The following is a 26,643-nucleotide window of genomic DNA, read 5'->3' as shown; positions in this document are numbered from 1 at the left end:
CACTGCCAGCTGGACGTGTGTGAGTTTATATCCTTCCTTTGATGGCCCACTCCTCTTCAGGGCTAATAAGAACAGATGCGCGAGCGCCCAGCATGAGTGATCGTGCAAATGCAGCAATCAGTAAACACTCGCTGAGTTAATGACACCAATCAATGGCCTTTTAAAACAGCTATTTGATAATTGCAATCATCAATGCCTCCTGTAGTATACATTACAAATGGACCTCTCCTCTTCTTTTCCACTCCCTCCCTCTTTCTCCATCTCTCTTTTCCTTTTTACTCTTCCTTTTATTTTGTGAACATGGATCCATGGTCATATTATCCTGTCAACTGGCACGGTGCTGTAAATTGAACCATATGCATCTCAGCATTTAGCATTTTAGCATCCACGTCTTTTGGGTTTTTTATTGAACTTATTTTAATGAAAATAATTGAAAACACTCAAAATATATGAACGTTTTAAGCGTTTTAAATACAATGGATAATTAAATTGTTTAAGAATGTATTACTTTAAAAAATCTTTTAAATTACTTTTTTTACTAGTAATAGTAGTTTAGTACTAGTACTAGTAGTTTAGGGTATTTACTTAGTAATAAAATAAAGTATTCAAGGTTCATACTTGATGACTTTTGTCAATCTTTTCTTTTTAAATCGTTTTCTTTATAAACAATTTAAACTTTATAATGACCTTAGATTAACTTTAATCGTGCTCCATGAAATAGTTTATAATTTCTTTACAAATATTTTAAAATGATCTAAAAATAGTTAAAAACGTTTAAAAGATTAATTAATATAGTGAATTTTCAAGTCATTTTGAAACTTAAATCTTGTTAAAAATAGAATAAAGATTTGACAATGAGAAGTACATTTTTAATCACTACTACTTTAATTTCATTCTGAATGTACATCACTGGCGTCTCAAACTAAATGTAAAGTCAGCCTCAACAGAACAAGAGGGTTAAGGTTAAAAAAATAAGATTTTGCAATTAAGAAGCCTGAGGCAATCATCAATTTCATCTTATGTGGTGGCAGGTATATTGATTCATTCGCTTTTCATTACTGTTCTTTGTTCCTTTTTGTGTCCACTCGGTGTGAGCGATACAGTATCGGACAGAGAAGACTCAGTGGTTACGAGTGATCTCATGCGCGAGTGCTCTTCCTGTCTGTGTTTTCTGCAAGCCGAGAGCGAGTTTATTTTTGTGAGACATCAAAGAACACGGACGCTCTTTGACCGCATCTCCTCTCGGGGGGTCAAAAATCTTCTTAAGCAGAGCCCCCCTCCACTTCACCCCTATCAAAGGCCCCCCCTTCGGTCGGCCATTTTCAGCCCGGCGGCTGTGCGCCTGCAGGCCCGAGACCACGACAATTTCAGCACTGCAGAGCCGAAAATTGTCGCCATTGAAAATGGCACCTAAAAGTGGCTAATCTGAACTCCCTCTTTATCTAGACCCCCCTTCCTGTGTGTGTGTGTGTATATATATGTGCTTTTGTGAGTTAAGCTGTGATTCACACCTGCTGCTGTGTAATCCTGTAGTCATGTTGGCCCCTGGCTCCTGTGCTCGCGCGGCTCTGCGGGTGCCATTTGGATACGGGCTGCCTAATATCACATCCCCACGGCAGAATGCACGGCATTCGCCTCTGGGGAAAAAAGGGGTGGAAGGGGGGCACAGTCGAGTCTGCGAATGGGGTCTGGAGGAGGAAGGGAGTGGGCTTAGAGAGCAAAAGAGAGCAAATCTGTCACTTTTCCCAAAGCAGTCACCCCTGTGACCTCCATTCAAAGATATATTGATTTTCCAGTGCTCTGTCTAACAAGCGGTAGGCTGAGTGGGGTTTAGTGATAGTGGTCGTATGGCTCGGACACAGCGTGATGCTCTCTTCTAGAAGTTAAACACGTCTCCTCTCTGTCTTCCTCGCGGGGGCATCAAACAAGTGCAAATAATCAAAAGGCACTGGCTCCCCTCTGCTTCCCCTTTGCAGATCTCTCCATATGAGACCATTTTTCTGCACACGCATGACAGCGTGTTTGCTCCTCATGTGGGGCCTTTTGCTTTAACGTTCGTCTTTTTTTTTTGGTTCTGCATGTGTGTCCAGTTTGCTTTGTGGCTCATACAGGCCCTCCACGTTAATTTTTTTTTCTTTACTGGTCTCCTCAGATGCACACTGTTTGGTGAGATGCAAAGATCTGTGGAGCAGAGCGGAGGGAAACAAAGCGATCATGTACAAACAAACAGTATCGTGGGAGAAGGGCCTACACCTCTCAGAGCGAGCCTATCCTTCAGTATATCAGCCTAAGGCTTGGGAGACAGAGAGAGATGGGAGGAAAGAGAGTAAGGCTGCATTCACACAGCAGAGGAATACAGATTTCACATCGTTTTAGACTGATAAATATGTTTACATTCACAGAGAAACAGATCTTTCACTCAATCTAAAATGAAGTCCTCCATTTTAATATTTTAAATTATTTGATATATTATACATTTTAATGATATAAAACAAACAAAAACAGTATTTTTTTCTATTCACGTGTATTCCACACATATTATTCCAGGTAAAAAAGAAATAAAACTTCTCTTTTTTTTTGACTAGATCAGAGGAACCCATTAAAGGGGAATGTAAAAGGTTGATTTTTAATTACTACTACTTTATATGTATATTATTGAGGTCTCAAACAAAAAATTATTTCAATCCCAACAGAACATGAGGGTTAATGAAAAAAATAATATTTTGAAAGGTTCCATTATCAGATCCCTTGCATTTTTTTAAAATACATTTTTACTGAAAAAAAAAAGACCTTATTACTCTGAAAGTCACTTCTGAACGTTGTTTAATTTAAGAATCACACTGCTTGTAAATACAGTTTTCAATACTAAAACATAACTATGAATGTAGCCAAAAAGAAGGCAGGTGGACAGACAGACGGAAAGAACTAGAGAAAGAGAGTGAATAGTTTACTCGCGGCACCAGAAAAAGGAGGCTTGTTTTTGAGACGAGACTGTTTGTTCAGTCAGGCTTCAACAAACCTGCCACCGATGGCTTGCCGAGCTGGGGTGAACACAGAGGAATGTTTCACTTCGTTTTCTCAGATGTGTTTGTATTTCACGGAATGATGCACAAAGAAATACAAGATTTGTTTTTTGCCTTTCCAGAAAGCTAGTTTTATTTTTCCTCTTGTTTTTTTTCTCTCGGTGGATTTTCAGGCAATCTGCTCCAAACTGTTACGACTCCAGCTGAATTCTCATAATGAACGTGTGAGGCTGTTTGCATCAGCAGCGGATGTAGACAGTGGCATATACCGTGTGAATAGCAGAAGGGCCTGTAAAGTGGAGGTTTTAAAACTGCCTGTCTTTGCGGCAATGTCACAGTAACAACTGGAGGGATGTTATGAGCCGCTTCAGTGGCAGGTGTCTGGGGAGAAATGGCCTCACGCAGAAACCTGGTGTTATATCCGTGGTAACGGGGCAATTGGCGGGGTCGGAGCAGACGCCCGGTGGGCCAGGACGTCTGCATTCCTTAGGCAGATTGCATGGTGGGAAATGTTTTGGTAGGGGTTCGAGGTTTGCTGTGCGCTGTAATGGCAGGGCGGGGAGTGTAAGAACAGCACTGACATGACCCTCACCCCTAGCCACATGCTGTCGAGAGGTGTTAAGGGCTTACACAAAAAGTAAAAAGCACAGGAGTGAAAAAGGATTGAAGTTATGGGTAATACAACTCTTTGCCCTAAAACTGTATTTTTTGAGGATTCAGCTTTATTTCATAAAGAGTGAACAGAATATAGGGTTGGTGTCATGGCTTAGCAGTTTACGGAGCTCATGGAATCTGGCTTTCATTAATTGCAAATCTTCTATAAATTAATATATAATAAAACTGATATATATATATATATATATATAGAGAGAGAGAGAGAGAGAGAGAGAGAGAGAGAGAGAGAGAGAGAGAGAGAGTGTTGTCATAAACAGCGTTTAATAGCATCTAACATAAAGTTTTGTTTTTATATAAAATAAATGTGTGACATATATATTTATATATATAGTGTATATATACGTATATGTAAATATATATATAAATGTCTGTGTGTATGTGTGTGTGTATATATATGTGTGTATATATATATATACATATATATACATACACACACCCACATACACGTCTATATATACATATATAATATAAACAAAATATAATCTCTCAAAATATATATTTATACATATTTTACATATGCAAAATATAGATTGCAATTTCAACGGCACATTTATTTCACAATAACATAGACATTATACTGTATATAATTTAATATAAGCTTAAAATGTAGTAGTTTGTATGTGAATTATTAGCTTTGAGTGTGAATCTGTGTGTGTGTGTGTGTGTGTGTGTGTGTGTGTGTGTGTGTGTGTGTGTGTGTGTGTGTGTGTGTGTGTGTGTGTGTGTGTGTGTGTGTGTGTGTGTGTGCGTGCGTGCGTGCGTGCGTGCGTGCGTGCGTGCGTGCGTGCGTGCGTGCGTGCGTGCGTGCGTGTTTGTGTGTGTGTGTGTGTGTGTGTGTGTGTGTGTGTGTGTGTGTGTGTGTGTGTGTGTGTGTGTTTGTGTCCACCCTCGGGGGTCTTTTCTAGCTCTTATACCTGTTGTAGCACGCTCTGCTGCTGTGTTAATAATATTCTGTCGATACAGCGACGTGATGAGCCGGCTGTCTGGTTTGGGCTGTTCTACATCCATCATCCCTGCTTCCAGCCTCCACCCGTCAATATCGGGGCCCAATGCTAATGGTGGCATTTAACCAGCGGATCTGACAAATTAACCACCGTCCGTCTACAAGGGTTAAATATTCATCATCCCAGCTTTAACCAGTCCTAGCCCCCCTCATAGTGCACCTCCAGAGATCTCAGCACTACATCACTCACATGTGCCCTGAACAAGGCCCAGAGCACCAGGAGGGAACTGAGGTTAAACATACTGTCTTCTTATGGCCAGGACCTGTGAAAAATGGTGACAGTCCTCTTATTTATTTTTTATTTTTTTAAGCCTGGTATATTCTTACCGGCGAGTTTCATGCGGGCAGGTCTCAGGACAGACGTGTGCATATCCTCACACATGTACCATACTCCTTGTGATCTCTGCAGTTCGCACCCTTATGCTCTGGGATTGTTACAATCAAAGTGTCCCATCACCCTACCTCTGCGGCCGGGCTCGTGCAACAACAGCTTGTTGTGTGTGTGTGTGTGCGTGTCTGTGTGAGTGTATATGTGTGTGCAAAGCATGAAAGAGTCCCTGGTTTCTACTGTCCACCCCTCCCCTCCACTGATCCTTATGTCTCCCCCCCTTTCTCTGTCTCTCTTATTCAGCCTGTCCATCAGTAGCCTCATAAATAATTCATTGCACTCTCCCTGATGTCTTGTCACCTTCCCTTCTCATTCGCCACCTTGGCTCCCTCCTTTCACTTCCCCTGTGCTGTCCTCAGTGTAGCGAAACACCCTGGGATCCCAGACCACACACACCCTGTCTCTCTCTCTCTCTCTCTCTCTCTCTCTCTCTCTCTCTCTCTCTCTCTCTCTCTCTCTCTCTCTCTCTCTCTCTCTCTCTCTCTCTCTTTCGCTCTGTCTTTCTCCTTTCTCATTTCTGGCTCCTCCCTCTTCCCCTGTCCCAGTCAATGGTCATTCAATCAGAAATGGCTTCTTTTAGTGTGCTCCATTTGTGGCTTGCATTTGTAGCCCAGTAATTAATAGCATGTCCTTTTAAACTGTCCTCTTCTTTTAAGATTCATGCACTCTGTACTAAGGCCTTAAACACTGAGGAATAGCTATAGAGCCCTGTGTTTGTACAGTATGTGTGTTTTATAACTCACATATGTGACCCTGGACCACAACATCTTTTGAAATTAAGTATAAAATAAATAGAAATTGAGAATAAATAAGCTTTACATTGATGTATGGCCTGTAAAATCTTGAATCTGTGGGTGCAAAAAAATCTAAATATTGAGAAAAGCACCTTTAAAGTTGTTCAAATGAAGTCCTTACACTGTAAAAAATATTTAGAAAAAAATTTACCTGGTTGCCTTAAAATTTTGAGTTCATTGAAATTAAAATTTTGAGGTTTTTTTTGACATTTTTTGAGATTCGACAACCTTTATTAAAAGATTATTACAAGATTTTGTAAGCATATTGCGTAATAATGTGTGTGTTATTTCTGATGACGCAGTGAAACATGCCAAATTGTGCTATTTTCATGATTTATCACATTTTTTATGTGGTTCAGATACAAAAATATTTTGAGTTTCTATTTATTAAACTAATTTCCTTCATTGTATCAACTCAAATTTTTAATTTCAATAAACTCAAAATTTTAAGGCAACCAGGTTACTTTCTTTTTTAAGTTAAACCAACAAAAACCACCACAAATTTTTTACAGTGTAGCAATAATACTACTAATATATATTTTTTAATAAATGACACTAAGAAATTGACAAAATATATTCATGGAACATTATCTATACTTAATATCTTAATGATTTTTGGCAAAAACAAAAAATCTATCATTTTGACCCATACAATGTATATTGGCTATTGCCACAAACATACCCGTGTGACTTATGAGTGGTTTTGTGGTCCAGGGTCACATATTTAAATTTTATGTAATATTTCACAACAGTTCAAAAGTTTTTTAAATTGAATTTATTTTCATTTAAAACAGTAATACTGTGAAAATGATTAAAATAACTATTTAAAATAATTTCTGTTGTCATATATTTGCAGCATCCACCCTAAAAACTGGTTTTGCACATTCCCAGTTTTAGCTCATTCTCCCTAGACTTTCGAAATTTTGTTCCAAACTCCTCTAAACTCCAAGGAAATGAAATTAATACCACTTTACATCCTCCTCGGTAGTAAGTCGGGGAATTGATAGGTTAATCCACCACCAGTTGCACAGCGTGTAACCACAAACATCTTAAACAGAGACGTCACTTATAGAGCCCAGCTCTGATGTAGCATAACCACAATAGCAAACCCTTCTGTTTTAAATGGGCCTGAAAACACAGCGCCTTACGCTTCGTCTTGTGGTTCTCTCATTGCTATTCCTCCCTGCATCCCTCGTCAATTAATGACTGAATTGTATGTGCACAAAAAAAGGAAAAAGAAGCACCAGGGAAAAGTGAAATAATACTGCTATTATAATGTATTAATCACATAGCTTCGAGGGCAGTACAAATAACACAGCAAAGGAAGAAAAAACAAAACTATGACAAATTGGTTTTCCTTCATGGAGCTTGTTTAACGTTCAGGGAATTGCTGATATTGAAGCCCGATTACGATCATCAGAGAGCTGTGTGCTCTTTCATGCATGCTGCTAGCGAGCGTGTGTGTTTGATTTTGTATGTGTGTGTGTGTGTATATGATTCAGAGAACAGAAGGACTCAGCCGTGTTTGTAGGCGTGAGTAGCAGCCCTTTTGAGACTCGCGCGGTCCTACAGACCATCTCTCTCAGCCTCGGCCTGACAGGCCCTGTCTGCAGCACTCAGGGCCTGATCAGGCAGGGCGATTAATACGTTTTAAAAAATGTCCCATCCACTCTCGCAGCGAGCCACACAACTGCTACTCTTTATTCTGCCAGCCGTCTACACGCGCTCTGCAGCATCAGCAGCGGCAGAGCGGCCCATGAGAAGCAGATCAATCAGACAGCGGCTGATGAATTAAAGTCTTTAGCAGCCAGGAGGGGGAAGCTGAAACTTGGCTGAACCGCACACACACTGCTTGTGTACCTCCTAAACACACCTTTGTGAGCCAATCATATGCAGCTATGAAACGAATAAAGACGATTCATTCGGTGTGGAGCGCATGTCGACATCTTACCTCCTTTTTTTTTTAAAGTGGTCGTTCTGTGTTTTTTTCTAGGCTTGATTGTGTTTATGGGGTGCAGTATAACACGTCTTAATACTTCTTTTTTTTTAAGAACATTTTTCTTCTATTCGCTGTCTCCACTGTCATTTGAACGGCTCGTTTGCTTCCTGCTTCTATGAAGCTCATCCCTCTGAAAAACCCAATGGTCTTAGATTGGTCAGATGGCCAAATGTAGTTTCCTGTATTTTTATTGGCTGAAGTGCCGAGCACAGGTTGCCGGAAACGCCACGCCCCTTCCCATTACGGGCAGAAGTCACATCTGCGGAGACTAGCAAGGGTTTATGATGTCACCAACCCATGAAGAAGCTCGTTGTAGTCCAAACCGGCCATTTTTGTAGGCAATAAACTGCCGGAACTTTAAAAGACAATATCTCCGTTTGCATTGAACTGTCAGCGCTGTAACTTTGCAGATACTGTTCATGCTCAAGCAGCGACATTACACACTAACTAAAGTCTAAAAAGTGAAATCGCATGCAAACACCCCTTTAAAACACACCTTTGTGAGTCGGATAGGCATGTTTAGCCAACCTTATCACAGCATATTTGATAGCATAGAAAATGAATATAAAAGGCTAAACGTATTAGGATGAGTCATTCAGTCGCAATTTGACATCCTACCGCATTCTTGTCAATTGGTCTAGTTTTCGATTTACTTTGCTACAGCCACTAGCCTTCCTCTGCCAAATTATCTCTCTCTCTCTTTCTCCCCGTCCCATGATAAATTAATTTTAACTGTGACAGCTTGGTTACAGAGCCGCCCGTCTTGTTTCAGGGTAATTCTGGCGACAGCTTTAAGACTTGTTGTATTTAAGGTGGCCTGTAATTACATGGCTTTAGCATATGTAGCGCGAGAGATATGATTCATCTGCCAAGTGGGAGCTGGCGAGAGTGGGAGGGAGGGAGGGAGCGAGAAAGAGAGATACGGTTCAGCAAATAAAAAAAGAGCGGCGTGTTGCTACGAAATGTCCCCCTTATTATGTCTCATTAAAGCCGAGACCGCAATAAGGCAATACGGCCCATGAATAAGATCTATGATCGGTGTGCTAAAAGCCACAGAAAGAGGAAGGCTGATATCTTGCAGGTCCGTAAGGGGGCTTTTGTGTGTGTGTGTGTGTGTCGTGTGCTGCTCATAGTAGAAAACAAGAGGAAGAATGTGTTCCTTTCTTCAGCTATAACCCTGTGGTGTGTCTGAGCGATAGCAGATAGCAGCGAAGCCCCTCTGCGCTAATTAGAGGAGCTTTTAACGAGGACAAAAAGATCTGTAGTGTGGGGGAAACTGACAGGCCGCGTTAATCCCAACCCTATTGTCAGAGCTACAGGAAAGCCGTGTTGGACAATCACCCAGGGAGAGCGTGATAAATCCGACGCAGGGCCCTGGCTACCTCCCCACACTCAGGCTAATGGGTTATGAGCTACTGCGCTACTGTTAGTATTTCACACGCACAAATCAACAGCGGTTGCATGTTAACGCAAACATGCTGCGTGAATGCACATAATCACGCGTGTGCTCTTCCTCGCTCTGACACCGACTTGATCATTAGTGGTAATTATCCTGAGTGCTAAATTACTACCTGCAGTTAGTGCTTGATTATTGTGAAGGAGAGCGCTAATCTATAAGCGCAGAGTTAGCGGCGGTATGGAGTGCTACTGCTAGCTCTTCAAACGCTATATTGGTAAATTAGAGTAATAAGATGCTATTAGGTCTTAATGAGACCACAATGTAATTTACAGTGTGTTGAGTGCTAATCTGCACCCCACATATGATGTCAGGAGATTGGGAGGGGAATATCCCGCCGCTCCCAGACTGCAGTGGCATCATTCATACACTGTGGAAAATGTTTTATCAGGCAAGCAAAAAATATGTGGTAACGTAAATTAACTAGTTTTAATCAAGTCAAATATACAGTTCAGGCCAAAAGTTTGGACACATTACTATTTGTAATGTTTTTGAAAGAAGTTTCTTCTGCTTATCAAGCCTGCATTTATTTGATCAAAAATAGATTTTTTTAAAAATATTGTGATATATTATTACAATTTAATATTGTGTTATCAATTTATTATACTTTAAATGATTATTTATTTCTGTGAGAAAGCTGAATTTTCAGGATCATTCCTCCAGTCTTCAGTGATCATGATCCTTCAGAAATCATTCTAATAAGATGATTTATTAGTGTTGGAAACAGTTCTGCTGCCTAATATATTTGACAAATAAAAGGTTCAAAAGAACTGCATTTATTAAAAATAAAAACATATTTTCAAATAATATAAATCTCCTTTACTATCAATTTTTTAATCAATTAAACACATCCTTGCTGAATAAAATTATTGATTTATTTCAAAAAATGAAAGAAAAAAAATTGACCCTAAATGACTGACCTGTAGTGTATATTGTTGTTACAAAAGATTTTTTATTTTTAAAACATTTGCTTCTTTTTTTATTTTTACTTTTTATTCATCAAAGTATTATAAAAAAATATCGCAGGTTATGAAAAAATATTAAGCAGCAAAACTGTTTCCAACTTTGAAAATGAATCCTCATCTGAGAATGATTTCTGAAGGATCATGATCACTGAAGACTGGAGGAATGATCCTGAAAATTCAGCTTTGATCACAGAAATAAATGATCATTTAAAGTATAATAAATTGAAAACCAATTATATTACATTGTAATAATATATTACAATATAAAAAAAAAAAATCTGTATTTTTGATCAAATAAATGCAGGCTTGATGAGCAGAAGAAACTTCTTTCAAAAACATTACAAATAGTAATGTGTCCAAACTTTTGGCCTGTACTGTATATTTGAATGTCACAGAATCAACCTAATTACTTTATCCAAAAATGTACCGTTGTGACTTAAAGGAAGATGCTTTAAAGAACTGTTCCTGTCCATACAGTGAAAGACAATGAGGTCTAAAACAACACTGAACGTCAGGTTTTGACATGAGGCGAGGGTTTTAAATGTGACCCTGGAGCTCTTCAGCAGTCCTGCGTCTCACGGGTATATCTGTGGCGATAGCCATCAATACATTGAAAGGGTCAAAATTATACATTTTTCTTTTATGCCAAAAATCATTAAGATGTTAAGTAAAGATCATGTTCCATGGAGATATTTTGCCAATTTCCTTCCGTAAATATATATAACATTTATTATTAGTAGTATTATGCATTTCTAAGGACTTCATTTGGACAACTTTAAAGGCGTACATTTTTTTTGCACCCCCAGATTTTCAAATAGTTGTATCTCAGCCAAATATTGTCCTACCCAAACCATACATCAATGGAAAGCTTATTCATTCATATATCTCAAATTTAACAAGATACCCTAATGACTGGTTTTGTGGAACAAAATAATTTTTATTTTTGTAAGTTATTGCTTTCAAGTTTTCGCACAGAATAGCAACGCGAACACTTCAAATTCAAAGTCAGGTGTAGTCCTGCTTGAGTGAGTAAATGACTAGCTGTGGCCTATTGACTATTTGCACAATGAAGTCCAGCTCAGTGTCCAGTAGATTAGAGTACAGGGAGCTCTGAAGTATCCGCACCTCCTCAGCTTTGATAAATAACTCGCCATCCATATGATTCACTGGGGTGGCCTCCTGCCGATTGGTAATTTGCTGAAATTAAAACTTAATCAAGCATACTGCGGGACCGCTTGTGAATAATTTAGAAAGGATGTGAGGGAGAGCCAGGCATCAGGGACACACGATTGGGGAAGTGAGAGAGCACAATAAGAACATAAGGAGGAAGAGAGTTGAAGTTGAGGAGAAAGCCACTTTTATTTTGTGGGGTAATTTTTCCTCCCATTGGAAATTATGCCACAATGATCTCATAGCTGGAGATTTTGTATAGCACGACCTCTTATTCAAGCATTTGGCGTCCTCTCTCACTTTAAGAATCAGCTGAATTCATCATAGTCAAACAATTTTCATCCACAATTACTGTACCTGAATAACTTTTAATACCTTATTTCAGTTGTCTCTTCTTTGATTAATTCCTTAGCTCTGCAAGTGTTTCATTAACACCAAAGCCATTCGTCATGTGTAATGAAACACATATTTGCGCAATTTTAAGAAATTGAATTTTTAATCAGGTGATGATGGGATATTTAAGTAAACACTATTTGTCTTTTAGTCCCAGCCATGCTTTGGCAGCTTGAAATTACCCTTATATTGACCCAAAGATGATTTTTTTATTATTATCAAAACTTATGGATAGTTTATAATCTTTCATTAAAGGTGCACACAGAAATCTCTTCATTAAAAGTATATATATATATATATATATATATATATATATATATATATATATATATATATATATATATATATATATATATATATATATATATATATATATATATATATATATATATATATATATATATATATATATTTATATATATATATATATATATTTATATATAAAAGTATATATATATATAAAAGTTATATGTATATATATTATTTAGAAAAAAAGTTACCTGGTTGCCTTAAAATTTTGAGTTCATTGAAATTAAAATTTTGAGTTAATACAATGAACATTTTGAGATTCGACAACCTTTATTAAAATATTTTTCAAAGATTTTGTAAGCATATTATGTAATTGTGTGTGTTTTATTTCTGATGACGCAGTGAAACATGCCAAATAGTGCAATTTTCGTGATTAATATTTTTTTTTTTATGTGGTTCAGATACATCAGATCATATGTATATATATATATATATATATCGCACATTTGACAGTTTGACTGTCACTGTTTCTTCATCAGTTTTAGCACATCATCTTGGACTGAAAGTGCTTTCTTCATTTCACACTTTTAAAGAAAATGAGGACAAATTGTACCTTGTCACTGGGGCAGTACCGACTTGTTGTCGGGCCGCTCTGCGAGAATGAACTGCAGGTCCAGACGTTAGTGTGAGAGCCGGGAGGCCTCTCTAATGGAAATGAAGCTGCTCTGAGGCGCTGTGCCTTTGTTGCATTCCGCAGACTCAAATTTTATTAAGTACCCTTTAGAGAGAGAGAGAAACACAAGAGGCGAAAAGTCACCATGCTGCATGTTAATTAGCCCGCTGGAAGTCTGACAGAAGAGAGGGGAGTTTGTTAAAGAGAGAAGGGAGACTTTCTCCAACCCACTCAAAGAGGAGGAGAAAACTTTACCCGCAAAACAAAAAAGCAGCTTTTCTCGGCTGTGCTTTCAGAGGAGAGGGAGAGAATAGGGGAGAGAAAGAGGGAGAGTTACCTCACTGCTCTCTAAGATGGTTCCCGCACCTCACACGGCATCTAAATTATGTCACGTCTCTGTAATGCGTGACAGATGACACATTAGGAGACAATAATGGGATGGTGCTTAAGTTATAAGTAGGCCCACATGGAGCTCCACAGAAAGCTCAGTGGATTCACAATGTTCTCAGCTCTTCTGTGTTTATGCAGAATTTAATTATGCCTTCAGCTTCTAAATAATAATAGTCTGATTGTCTGTCTTTACAATATACACTACCGGTCAAAAGTTTGAGAAGGGTAAGATTTTTAAAATGTTTTTAAAGAAGTCTCTTCTGCTCACCAAGGCCATTTATTTAGAAAGAAATGCAGCAAAACAGTAATATTGTGAAATATTTTTAAAATTTAAAATTACTTTTTTTCAATTTGAATATATTTTAAAATGCAATTTATTTTTGTGATTCAAAGCTGAATTTTGAGCATCATTACTCCAGTCTACAGTGTCACATGATCCTTCAGAAATCATTCTTAAATGAAGATTTGCTGCTCAAGAAACATTTATGATTATTATCAATGTTGAAACCAGTTGTGTACAATTTGTTTTCAGAATTATTTAATGAATAGAAAGTTCAAAAGAACAGAATTTATCTAAAATATAAAGTTTTTGCAACATTATAAATGTCTTTACTGTCAATTGATCAATTTAATGCATCCTTGCTGAATAAATGCATACATTTCTTACAATTTTTTTTTTTTTTTTTGGATAATAATCATAAATGTTTCTTAAGCAGCAAATCATCATTAGTCTGATTTCTGAAGGATCATGTGACACTGAAGACTGGAGTAATGATGCTGTAAATTAAGCTTTTGATCAGAGGAATAAATTACAATAAAATATATTCAAATAGAAAAGTTATTTTATTTTAATAATATTTTACAATATTACAGCCTTTTTTTTTAAAACTTTTTTGTAACATAAATGCAGGCATGGTGAACAGAAGAGACTTAAAAAATCTTACCATTCTCAAACTTTTGAGCATTAGTGTGTGTATATATATATATACATAAAATTAATAAAGTTAAATTATATATATATTTCCCCCCCAGAAATCACAGTGATTTCAGCACAGAAAAAAGTCTGCCAGATTTAACATTTTAACATGAGAGCACTGAAACCTTTGTACGGCGTGTGAGAGACGGTGTGATGACAGTGCTGCGGGGTCAGTGTAGTGTTTGGGTGAGAGTGTCGGGACGTGTGTGAGACTTACGGATGAGGCAGCAGGTGGGGGGGTTGTGGTTTAAAAGGCTGAAAGAGAGCATGATGAGTGCTCAATGGCACCACCCAGCCTGCCGTGAAATCAGAGAGCCCTGCCAACAACCAGGCTGGAACTACCCCTGTCAATGTGTGTGTGTGTGTGTGGTGTGTGTGTGCTGTGTCATGTGGGTCAGACCTGAGACTTCGTTACCCGGTGTTGTCCGTTCTCTCTTTAGACTGCTGAAGATTCTCAGCGTGTCCGGCGTGAGATACGGCAGGAGTGTTTCGGAGCAGTTTGCTAGTAGTTAGGAGTAGTTTGCCGACATGCTTTACCGATCAGGCCAAAAGGGTGCTTTAATCTGTTAATGGCCACCGTAGACCGCTTTTAAAACCCCTACACACCCATCCATTAGGGGAGGTTTTGTTTACCACTATCCTCCGCTGTTTATTTTTCTCTCATACTTTCTCTTCCTTCGCCCTCACAAAGTACTAATGTGTCAAGGCCAGCCATTTTAAATATTTATAATAGATTATATAAGCTTCTCTCCCTATCTTTTCCTATTTTTTGATGTCCTGTGAAGGTGTTTGCATGTGTCTATGCTGTTTTTGGACCCACTTTATATTAGGTGGCCTTAACTACTATGTACTAACATTTTAATTAATCATTGGATACAATGCACTTATTACATGTTTTTACATTGTACTTACGTCTGTAATTACTTTCTGTATTTATATTTGTAATTACAACAATTATATCTTACCCAGAAACCACACCCATCCCTAACGCTACCCGTATCCCACCTAAATATCAGCAAAGGTGTTTTGCAATACAATTTGAACACAGTAAGTACATTGTACTTATTTTTTGATGTAAGTACATACTCCTTAAGGCCACCTAACATAAAGTGGGGCCCCATTTATTTATTTTTATTAGGAGTGCAAAACTTACAACAGAGTAAACAAAGAGCACATCACCAAAACACAAAAATAAAAATAAAACAGCAGTAATAGTAACAACAATAAAACAAAAATAAGCAGAACTGACAAATAATAGTAGTAATAGTAGACGTATTTAAATAGTAATAACATGTATATTAATAATGATGATAATTTTTAATAATTGTCAATATTTATATATAACAATATATGTGTGTATGCGTTTTAACCGTGAATGAGTGAGTGTGTGTGTGAGAGAATAAAGGTGGGAGGTCCTGTCATTTTGGTTGTGCACCAGGAGGAACCGAGATCCTGGGAGGTCAAGAGACTAGCCGTCACTCCTCCTCCTCCTTTTCTCCCCAAAACTAGGCCACCCCTTCTTGGGTCACGCCGCAGGCTGATCTCTGCTCTTCTTCCTTTCTCACCTATTCACTACATTGTTATTGCTGAGAATTTAGTGCTAGGCAAACTCTCCCTGGTCAATAAGAGTCCTGTGCTTTTACCTAACAGACTTCATCATGCAGCTCATCCTAGCAGTGAGAGATGGACCGCTGCATCATTACATTTACAGCTAATGTCATCCCTTCAGTATCCGCCACTGACATCCGCTCATTCCAGCCAAGGCACGGGTTAATCACCATCCGGAAATTCGTCTTTAGTTTATTAGCTTTCTTCACCTATAGGTTAGATTCAACTCACACTCTCATTGTGCCAAGCACTGTAATCCTTTAAGCTCTAAAATGAGCATATTAAGATCCTTCGGTTTGATGTGTTTCAGCATCGGAAGATGGATAAAACACATTTAATATTTCAAATTTGACATTCATTTGACCTGTCTAGCTATACTGCAATTTGGGAATCAATTAAATGTCTCTTTGCGTTGCTTGAAAAGTATGTTTAATGAATAGACATTATTTTATCTATGTGTAAAAGGCCTGATGCGGGTTGTAGAACAGATCTCTCTTTCTCGTTCAAGTCATTATCTTTTTTTGTTTTTCTCTCTTTTTTTTATAATTAAGATTTTTAATAATAAAAAATGTAGATTGCTTTTATGGGACTCTTAATAAATGACTGCTAAGTTTATTCTGTTTAGTTATACAAAAGCAAACGTCCAGCAAATTAAACCCTCGGTTGAGGCATATTAAAAGTTTTTAAAGGATGATTTTTGTCCTCTAGAGCAGTTGTCTCAGGCCACCCCTTGATTTAATGCCATCTCCAAACCTTTTAGCTTCAGAACTGGTGTCTTGAATTTAGCTTTACACAATAAAATACTGTCTGCAGTGTCTGTCTGCAATTAAGCTTCTTATGCCCCACTTTTAGTCATTAACCTTCTATGATGCTTTTTCGAATTGAGTCATAAAATTGTATTTTTAATGGGTACAAATCAAAGATGTACCATGAGTTAATTTAATTAAACTGCCATGAATGTGTTCGGCACCCGTCCAAAATTTGAGGATAGCAATACTTTTGAAGTTGATTAAAATATGCGATATTTCACATTATTTTACTTTATGGAGAGAAAAGTAATTCATTGTCCCGGTTGAGCTCCATGCAGACACATTTAATGAGTGATGCTTTTAGAGAAGTCTATTATTTTGCTTTAATGTTCAGTAATGTATACAAAGCTTTAATGTGCTTCATTTAATAATCGACCAAATGAACTTTTGCAGGTATGATTTAATCCGGATTCATATTCAGCAGCTACATTAATAATAATAATAAATATTATTATTGTAGTACAGATAGTGCCATAACTAAAATGAGACCGGTTTGTTAAATTGATAGTGTTTAGCTTTGCCTCTCTTTTACCTGAATTATTCTTGAAAGAAAGTGAGTATTAGCACTTTAAATTGAGTGCATGGATTAATTTACATACAATTTGTGTCAATCACATAAGGTGTTCTCTTTATTCATAAACATGCATTAGCATAGATAATTATGCATGAGTAATTTTGTATCACAGGTCATTTTAATTTTCCTTACGGTTATATGGTAACATGAATTTAAATTAGGATAAGTGCACAGCACGATTAATTTGATTATTAATAACAATATTTCTGTTGCTGCCAATATTAAGAAGAATAAACTAATGATAATTAGATAGATCATTATCAGCTTGTACAATCACTGTTAGTATTTCCCTGTTATTTTCCACACTTTTTTTACTAGCATCTGCTGAATTAAATGCCATTTTGATTATATGTTCATTATTCATAATTCTTCGGAGGTTAATTCCCGATTTCATACTTTTTTTGTTATTTTAAAGGCTGTGTCGAGGCATCTCGCCCCGTATAATTTGTCCTGTGAGGAAGCACGAAAGGCTCTTGTTTCACATTTATTTGTTTATGGCCTTTTTAAGTTACTGATTGGTTTCTGTCCATTCAGCGCCGGATAAGGAAAAAACACAGCGCTCAAAACACTCATCCATTTCAAATCACAGATGGTCTTTTCAATGGCTCAGCTCTCTTTTCTCCGTGTCCCGCATTGCTCCTCGTTGTTTCTTTGTGTCCAACTTTCTCTTTCCATCGCCTTTGTAAAAGTGCCCCCTCCTGCTCATCTGCCCCTCTTTTCACCTCCGCCTCCTCCCGCCTTTATTCCTCTGCCTTCTCTCTCTCTCTTTCTCTCTTTCTCTCTTTCTCTCTGCTGTCTGGTGCATCTGCGACCGCGAGTAGCAGAATATCACCCTTCGTATCACTAACACATCACCGGAAACAGACTGGCCAACCCTCAACTTGTTCTTCTGGTATTTGGGGCACAAATATACCATAGCTTGTTTGAGCAACTTTGAGTGAATGATAACTGCTGAAAGATTGTGGATATCAATAAATAATTTCTGTTCTGTTTTATCCTAATATAGTTTAATTTTACTACTGTAAATATTTGACTTGAATGTCAATTTTGTAAAACAATTTCAATGCATTAAAACAGAACATTTGATATAACATTTATATAAATACAAATTACTGCCTTCGTTTTTAATGTAAAATCAAACGTATTAAACAAATTTTGAAACTCATAAAATAGAGTAGACATAACAGAAATTAAGTTAAATGGAAACAAAGACACATTTTTTAATGTTTACTTTAAAAAAAAATACAAATTTTTCAGTATGCAATTTTTTTTATTCATGTAAAAATTTATGAGCGTTATACCACATTTATAGACATATTGTTTATTCATAAATAAATATTTAGCTAGAGAGACAGACAGATGTTAATATGTCAGTTTATGGATGCCTGCAGCTGTTTGTGGCATTTAATAAATGTGTCATCAGCGAGATAAAATGCTTGATCTCTTAAAACTCTGAACATAGTTCGAACATCAGCTCTCTCTCTCTCTCTCTCTCTCTCTCTCTCTCTCTCTCTCTCTCTCTCTCTCTCTCTCTCTCTCTCTCTCTCTCTCTCTCTCTCTCACTCTCTCTCTCTGAAGGTGTAATAAACTCACTGACTGTCTCTTTCAGTGGCAGGTTCTGGCTTACTTAAGTAGGCGAAGCCACCTCTCTTTTTTAAGTCCTATTGAATGTGGGCATTGTTGGGGAGTGTAGCCATGTTAATGTCTTGTACCGTAAAAATCGCTGCTTCCATGGCTATTAGGTGCGCTGGTGGAGTACAGGGCAAGCAGAGAAGACCAGAAGCCACACTACAAAAGCCAGCAGTGGCAGCCGCCGGCATCAAATGCTGCGATAATTGCATTGCTGTGAAGGGCTGGCCCTTTCTCTTCTCTCCATTTTTTCCCCCCTTTTTTGTGTGTGCGATTTGTCTCTTAAGCCGGCGTAACGTCTCGGACGGGGCTGCAGAATGTGGAAAGCAAATTGGAGGCAGAGCGTGAACAATGCAACATGGAGCACTGCTGGGGTGTTCTTTAGTGAAAATCACCCCTGCTGGATGAAGAGAGAGAGAGAGAGGGGAGAGTGGGAGAGAGATTTAGAAAATAAAAACAGAGTAAATAAGGAGGGAAAGAAAGAAAAACAGACGGAAATAAGACAAACTATTTACCCACTGCAGCATTCAGGCTCTCAAGAGTTTCCTCTCAAAAGTGATCATTTTAAAGCACTTCAGACTGAACCGCACAGACTCGCCGTGCCCTTTCGCCCTCTGTTTGTGTGCTTCAGTGACAGGAACAGACTTGCATTTTAGTGCCAAGCTTGTGGAGAAGCAGTTTGTGATTGTAAATATATAGTTGACTGAAAGTAAACAGATTAGAGGAGAGGAAGCTTAACTGTTCAAGGCCTCTTTTTGATGTTTAAGAGCCTAATTTGATTTTTCACCTCCCATTGTTTCAGTGTTTTGCTCCTCTAATCCACTTTAAAGTGGAGGCAGCTTTCATCCTGGCAGGGGGGGGGGGGGGGGGTCACTAGCCACCGTTTCCCTTCTCCTTTCCCAAAGCACTAGAAGAGAAAGAAAGCAGGAGTTTTTTTTTTTTCACGAGTTAAAGGTAGCTAACCAACAACCCCCTCCACCACCTCCGTCTCTTGTTTTTAAACACTCCAGTGTCTCAATAAAGCCCCCATGGCCGCACAGCAATAGAGGCCTATTAGACCTTGGTGCTGTATTAGAAAGGAAAGAAAGGGTGAAGGGGAGGAGGTGTGAGGGGGGGAAGCCGAGACAGAGAAAGGGAAAGAGGGAGGTGGAAATTGCCAGCAGAAGTAGCAGTGAAATGACCAGCTTGGCGATACTGGCTTAATGTGCCCTCCTCTCTGACCCTGAAAACACACACACAAAACAGAGGACGGACATTATCCTCCCGCAGCCCTGAAAAGAGCCGGGATGAAGCCAACCCTTTGTGTTCCACAGCCCTATCCACACCATTGACTACAGCATTTTCCTTAAGTCTGTTCAAGGCCGAGAGAGAGAGAGGGAGAGAAAGAGAGTGGGCTAGAAAGTATTTGTGTCCAATTCTTATGAACCATCTGTGACAAAGTTTGTATTCATTGGACTAGCCAAACAGCTTTGTACATTGGTATGTTTGTTTTTATGGGGTTAGAAAAGTTTTGTTTCCCAAAAGACAGTGCCTTGAAATCCCTTTTCATATCTCTGTTTTAACTGACCTAGTTTATTTGTTAAGGGTTGCACAAATCAAATATTTCCCCATGATTCAGTTTAGATATGACTAATTTAATTAATGTTTTCCATATTTTCTTATAGAAGATATTTATTTTCTTTAACATGAAATACAAGCACACAAGCAACCAAAAATATACAGTGTGCTTAATAAATAGATTCTGTGCTGTGTGTGTGTGTGTGTGTGTGTGTGTGTGTGTGTGTGTGTGTGTGTGTGTGTGTGTGTGTGTGTGTGTGTGTGTGTGTGTGTGTGGGCATGTTTTTGTGACATATGAGGGCACATGTGTACAATGACATGGGTATGACACAGGTATTACAGGAGAGGGTGAAATATGAGGACATTACCCATGTCCCCACTTTTCAAAAGGCTTATAAATCATACAGGATGAGTTTTTTTTTATTATTATTAAAAATGCTGAATGTTTCCTGTGATGGTTTAGGGGTGGGGCAGTGTGTGTGTGTTTGTTTGTGTGTGTGTGTGTGTGTGTGTGTGTGTGTGTGTGTGTGTGTGTGTGTGTGTGTGTGTGTGTGTGTGTGTGTGTGTGTGTGTGTGTGTGTGTGTGTGTGTGTGTGTGTGTGTGTGTGTGTGTGTGTGATGGGTAGGTTTAGGGGCAGGGGCAGGGGCAGTGTAAGGGGATAGAAAATACGGTTTGTACAGTATAAAAACCATTTCACCTATGGAATGTCCCCATATGTCACAAAAACAAACGTGTGTGTGTGTGTGTGTGTGTGTGTGCGTGTGTGTGTGTGTGTGAGAGACTTATTAGTTTTGCTGTCTTTTTCTTTTAGATTCCCATGTATAAAGGAAAGAGAGGTAGAATGAAAAAAATAAAAGGAATGAAAAGGAATGAAAGGAAGAAAGAAATACTGAAAGAAAGAAAAGATAAAAAAAGAGTAGTAGGCCAGCAGTGGTGAGACGGTATCAGCCTGCTTGGCTGGGCAGACATCACAGTGCCAGAGACCTTATTGCTTTTAAGTGGCCACCAGGCAGAGTCTGCGGCTTGAGCCTGCTACCTTTCAAAGTCACTTAATCCCACTCCAGTGCCTCCGATAGCCCTAATGATCCACACAGGAGTCTCTCCACACTGCGCACCTGAATGCTCGCTGCTCTGCATTCACTGCGTTAGTGTGTGTACTCATACACAAAGCTCTCCTTGAGATCACTGGCCAAACGGCCTCAGGCCCACAGGAGACCCTCATCTTAGCCAGCTGGCTCAAGCCCTGACTCTCACAAACGTCAGACTTCTGGAAAGATACCGTTTCCTTCACTCGTATCTAGCATGGGAAACTCACGGAGTACTTTTGTTAAATACTCTGGGTTAAAGGGGTGGTTCCGTGTTTTTTTTCTAGGCTTGGTTGTGTTTATGGGGCGCAGTATAACACGTCTTAATACTTCGTGTTTTTTTTTAAATGCAGTATTTTTCTTCTATTCTCCCTTTATTCCACACCGCTGTCTCCACTGTCCTTTGAACGGCTCGTTTGTTTCCTGCTTCTATGAAGCTCATCCCTCTGAAAAAACGCAATGCTCTTAGATTGGTCAGATGGCCAAATGTAGTTTCCTGTATTTTTATTGGCTGAAGTGCCAAGCACAGGTTGCCGGAAACGCCACGCCCCTTACAATTACGGGCAGAAGTCACATCTGCGGAGACTAGCAAGGGTTTATGATGTCACCAACCCAGGAAGAAGCTTGTTGTAGTCCAAACCGGCCATTTTTGTAGGCAATAAACTGCCGTAACTTTAAAAGACAATATCTCCGTTTGCATTGAACTTTCAGGGCTGTAACTTTGCAGATACTGTTGATGCTCAAGCAGCGAAATTACACACTAACTAAAGTTAAAAAAGTGAAATCGCATGCAACCACCCCTTTACCACTCAATACACCTGTGTAAGGTTCACTTGAGTAAAGGATCATTCAGTGGTTACATTTTCCGAGGCCATGTGTTCAGGCTCCAGAGAAGTGTAACAGGTGGTGGTCCTCCTGCCCCCCCCCCCCCCCCCCAACACACACACACACACACACACACACACACACATCCCGCCCAGCTGGAGTGGTGCATGTGTGTGAGGCGGCGGGCTGGATTTGGGGTGTGTATTGGGGTACTGATGCGAGCCGAGAGCAGGGAGGAGGGAGAGCAGGGTGGAGGTTTAAGAAACAAGGCCTGTCAGGTTGAGGGGCGTTTGTGGAAAGGGTGGAGGATGACATCATCCGGAAGGAGAGTTTTTACACTCTTTCATCTCTCTGGGTGACCATGGGGGACTCACGATTTTAATACACAGGACAATTCATCCAATATCTGTGAACTGAGTCGTGTCAGCCAAGCATGTTAAAATGCAGTCTGGAGGATAGTTGAAGAATACTTGGACGGTAACGCACACACACCTCGCCACTCATCCTCCTACCCGCTCGCATACCAACATCTCCCATACTTTAATGGCTATTTCCTTTTCAATTCAGTGCACACAATACAAACATCAGTCAGGTCCCCAAACGCCTGTCAGAGTCACTGAAGTGCCAGGAACGGATGGAGGCAAATGAAAAAGAAAAGAGCGGCTGACGGTGACTTAGCACCCAGCTCTCGCCCTCCTGTCTGACGGCTGGAAAGAGAGGGAGAGAGAGGGTGATGGGTGCCGCTTTAACAATCTGCCTGCTTCGGGCCGTCCTGATGGAGCAAAAGTGTGTTCAGATTATAGGGCTTGGAGAAAGGGGGCGGGCCACTCGAGAGGCACAGCCACTGACATGATGGAAGCCTAATGGCAATAATTGCTGGTGCTTTGACAGGGCCTATATGATAGCGCACAATAAACACCCTGTGTTTTTCAGGTCAAATTTACACCAAATTGCAGCGCTGTGCTGAAACCGGCTGTTTCGCTGCCCTCCGTTTGGTTGCCGACATTTCACTCTCTGATTTACTCAATCAAAGCTGTCTTTTTTTATCCCAGATAAACAGAGCAGAGCTGAGGCTTTGGAAGGCTTGACAGGTGTAAAAAAGGGGTAGTTAAACAGGATATCCTCCCCCCCACTTTCTCTTCTTTTTTCCTTCTCTTTTCATATTATTATTTTGCTTTCATTTGTCAGGGGAAAAAATCTAAGTTTTGTTTTTCTCTACATGGAAGCTTGGCACCTTAATTGAAGACAAGGAATCGCAACCCAGGCACTATTCAATTAGACCCCTTCTGCAACCTCCTTTCCCTTCATTCTAGACAAAACCACCCTCCTCCTCACTCCATCTGAACCCTTAAGACGCAGTGCACTTGTTATTTCAGAGAAGAGATGGAATTTGCCACAACACAGTTGTGTTCCTTTTCGTTTTTACGAGGTCACTTCTCAAGCCGTCGACTTTTATATCATCACTTCCTGATAAGTAAGAGTCTCCTTCAAGTGCCAGTGAAGAGAAAGAGATCTCAGCGGAGCCGGGGATTAATCCCCCAAAAGAGGTTCCACTCATGAGTTCCCAGGCAAGGCTTTGGAGTTAGTGTGGACTCTGACCCCCTCCATCAGATATCCTAAGTGTGCCCCCCCTCCCTCCTGTCCGAAGCCTCTGGACCCATGTTCCCAAACTGCCCTTACTTTGTTCTCTTTGTTCAAGAAGTAATTGCATGGCGTGGGGTAAAAGAAATCCAAGGGGGCCATAATGATTCTGAAAAGGAGAAGAGAGACATGGGAGTGGGGTGCAAGGAAGAGCACTGGAAGACGTAGGTTTGTTGGGGTTGGGGGGGTTACATTATTAAAACAACAGACAACTCAAAAGGAGGCTATCCCTGCACCTGATCGACCAGCATCATGTGTGCCAAAATGTTTCTCTCTGATCTCAGTTCAAAGACAGCAGGGAAGAGACTCAAAGCATTCAGAAGAGGGAGGGAAGAGGGGGGTTCGGATTGTTGGCTTACTACAAAAAGGCACATCCCTAGTCCCTGGAGTCCACAAATCATTCAAGCAAATACTGAGTATTGGACATGCAGCGTTAAAGCTGGTCTTAAAGGGAGGGATGCCCTGCTATTGAGCACCGGACCCACATGTTTAACCATGGCAAGTGTGTGCAGATGATAGAGTTGCCTTCATGTGCACATCTGTCAACATGATTGTGCCTGGAATAACCGCAAGACGTTTGTGCTCTTGCATACCCATTCAGGCCGGTTCGGTGTCCATATGTGTGTGTGAGCCGTGGTGCCGGTGTCTTGTCCTTGGGCTCTATACTTTATAGTATTGGAAACATTCTGTAAGGCCGCTGAACAAAGCCTTCAGGGCTGATTGCCTTACCAGTAAAACTAATAGTCAAGAAGCTCCTGTGCTCCGGTAAGAAGCCAGCTGCTTTCAAAGGCTCAGCCGGCAGGCCTCACTGAAGACCGCTAGCTCCCACAAGCCTAAGAAACTCTCAGAGTTCAACTGGAGGAATCTCAGAGGGTAGTGTTGAAAAGCTAAAGAGCTTGATGTACAGTCACAATGAAGATAATGGAACGAAGGAATTGGAAGTCTCCTGTGTTGTAAATAGATGTTTTCCCATATCCCTTTTCTGTTTTTTAGTCTTAAGTTGAGCAATCTGTCCCTGGATGCTGCAAGATTTGTTTAGCCAAAAGGGGAAAATAGCTGCATTTGTAGAAATTTATGTCCTGGTTTGGCGGAAGATACAGTAATGGAATGTTTTATGGCACACTCTCAGCCTTAATTTCCTCCTGCAGTATAGCAGGCTCGCTGAGGAGAATGCCCGGGCCGAACTGCAGCCATGTTTCCATTTTGTCCCTGTGATGTGGCCACAGTGTAATTGTAGTTTCGTGGTGACGCCATCACCACAACATGACAGAACCTCTCCAAACATTATGATCTGTATTTTTGAGAGGAAGGATGCAGTGAACTTTCCACCAACACTTCTGGCTGACTCAGAGACAAAGGCTTAGGTCATCTCTCAGAAAGCAAACCAGGAATAGCGTTTAATACATTTCCAGTTAATAAACCCTGCTGCTTTTTCAAACTGGGGTACGGGGACCCCCAGGGGTCCTCCAGAAGGTCCTAAGGGGTCCCCAGAAAAATCCAGAGAAGAAAAAGACAAAGCAAAAATTGATCAATTCTACCGAATATTCTGTTTAATTTCTAAATGTTTCTCTCCTTTCTTATCCTATTTTCTTTCTAGTGAGTCCCCTTTATCTTGCTTCGCTGGGGTTGTAAGGCAGTATTCTTAATGCAGTACATGAGATGCTTACATACATCCATTGTGAAAGTTGCTTATGCAAATTATTTTTACACTGTAAAAAATTATTTAGAAAAAAAGTTACATGGTTTCCTTAAAATTTTGAGTTCATACAATGAACATTTTTTGAGATTCGACAACCTTTATTGAAATATTATTAACAGATGTTGTAAGCATATTGGGTAATTGTGTGTTTTATTTCTGATGACGCAGCCAAATAGTGCTATTTTCATGATTTATCAAAAATTGTATGTGTTTCAGATACAATAATATTTTGAGTTTCTATTTATTAAACACATTTCCTTCATTGTATCAACTCAAATTTTTAATTTCAATAAACTCAAACTTTTAAGGCAACCGTGTTACTTACTTTTTTGAGTTAAACCAACAAAAAACAACATTTTTTTTACAGTGTAGTTGAAAAAATATGTTCTTCAGGTTTATACATACAAAATTAGTCAATTTATTAGGTTTGAAAACAATATTTTTCTATTTATAATGTCACACAATTTATCTAAAAGTTTAAATGTTTCTTCATAAAAATAGATTAAATTTAGCATGGGGGTCCCTCATAAAAGTATCATCGTATTTGGGGGTCCTTGGCATCATAAAGTTTGAAAACCCCTAGAAGATAATCTTTCCAAAAATGACTATCACCTTTTATTGATTAGAATGGTTTTGTTTTTCTTGAAGGTGAAGTGAGGTGTTTTCTGGCTTTGTGTTTGTTTTTGATTTGGTCCTTTTTGACCCCTTGAGCACTTCCTGTTTGACCTGTCCCATCTGGGGAAGTCGTTTTAGCCTTTCCTTCCTCTGTGCTGCCCACTCTAATGAGTCGTGATGCCGTAGTTAATCGTCAGCCCCTAATGACCCATCCAGCCTGAGTCAGCCAGCAGACATGAGCGGACCAAACCTCACAGATTTACAGATTAATTCATCTTTCTTTTTTTGTGTCTGGCTGACTTTCTCTCTTCCCCTGTTCGCTCTGTCTGTATTCTTTCTTCTTTCATCATGCTGTGCCCCCCACTCTTTCTCTTGCAGCCGTTGTTTATGAAGAGGGATTTATTGGTCTGTGTAGGGCTGTTAGATGGTGGTGGGCTTCAGTGCTC

The 26,643-nt window shown here is 39.5% G+C and overlaps 1 protein-coding gene across 11 annotated transcripts in view; it reads left to right on the top strand.

Annotated features, from left to right (window-relative positions):
• The window catches only part of rnf220a (ring finger protein 220a), a 176,746-nt gene that overhangs the window by 23,719 nt on the left and 126,384 nt on the right, over positions 1-26,643 (top strand). For 6 of the 11 annotated variants that reach the window (XM_067453501.1, XM_067453498.1, XM_067453497.1 and 3 more), the window contains exon 3: positions 2,153-2,326. The exons of the other annotated variants lie outside the window; for them this stretch is intronic. In XM_067453501.1, coding sequence (XP_067309602.1) covers positions 2,153-2,326 — 174 coding nt within the window. The remainder of the gene's footprint in view (positions 1-2,152; positions 2,327-26,643) is intronic. 11 annotated transcript variants of the gene reach the window in all.

The sequence above is a fragment of the Pseudorasbora parva genome, chromosome 9 (assembly GCF_024679245.1).
Source record: "Pseudorasbora parva isolate DD20220531a chromosome 9, ASM2467924v1, whole genome shotgun sequence".
Taxonomy (NCBI): domain Eukaryota; kingdom Metazoa; phylum Chordata; class Actinopteri; order Cypriniformes; family Gobionidae; genus Pseudorasbora; species Pseudorasbora parva.
Note: the sequence above shows the minus strand (reverse complement) of the source record. Positions and strands in the feature narration are given on the sequence as shown.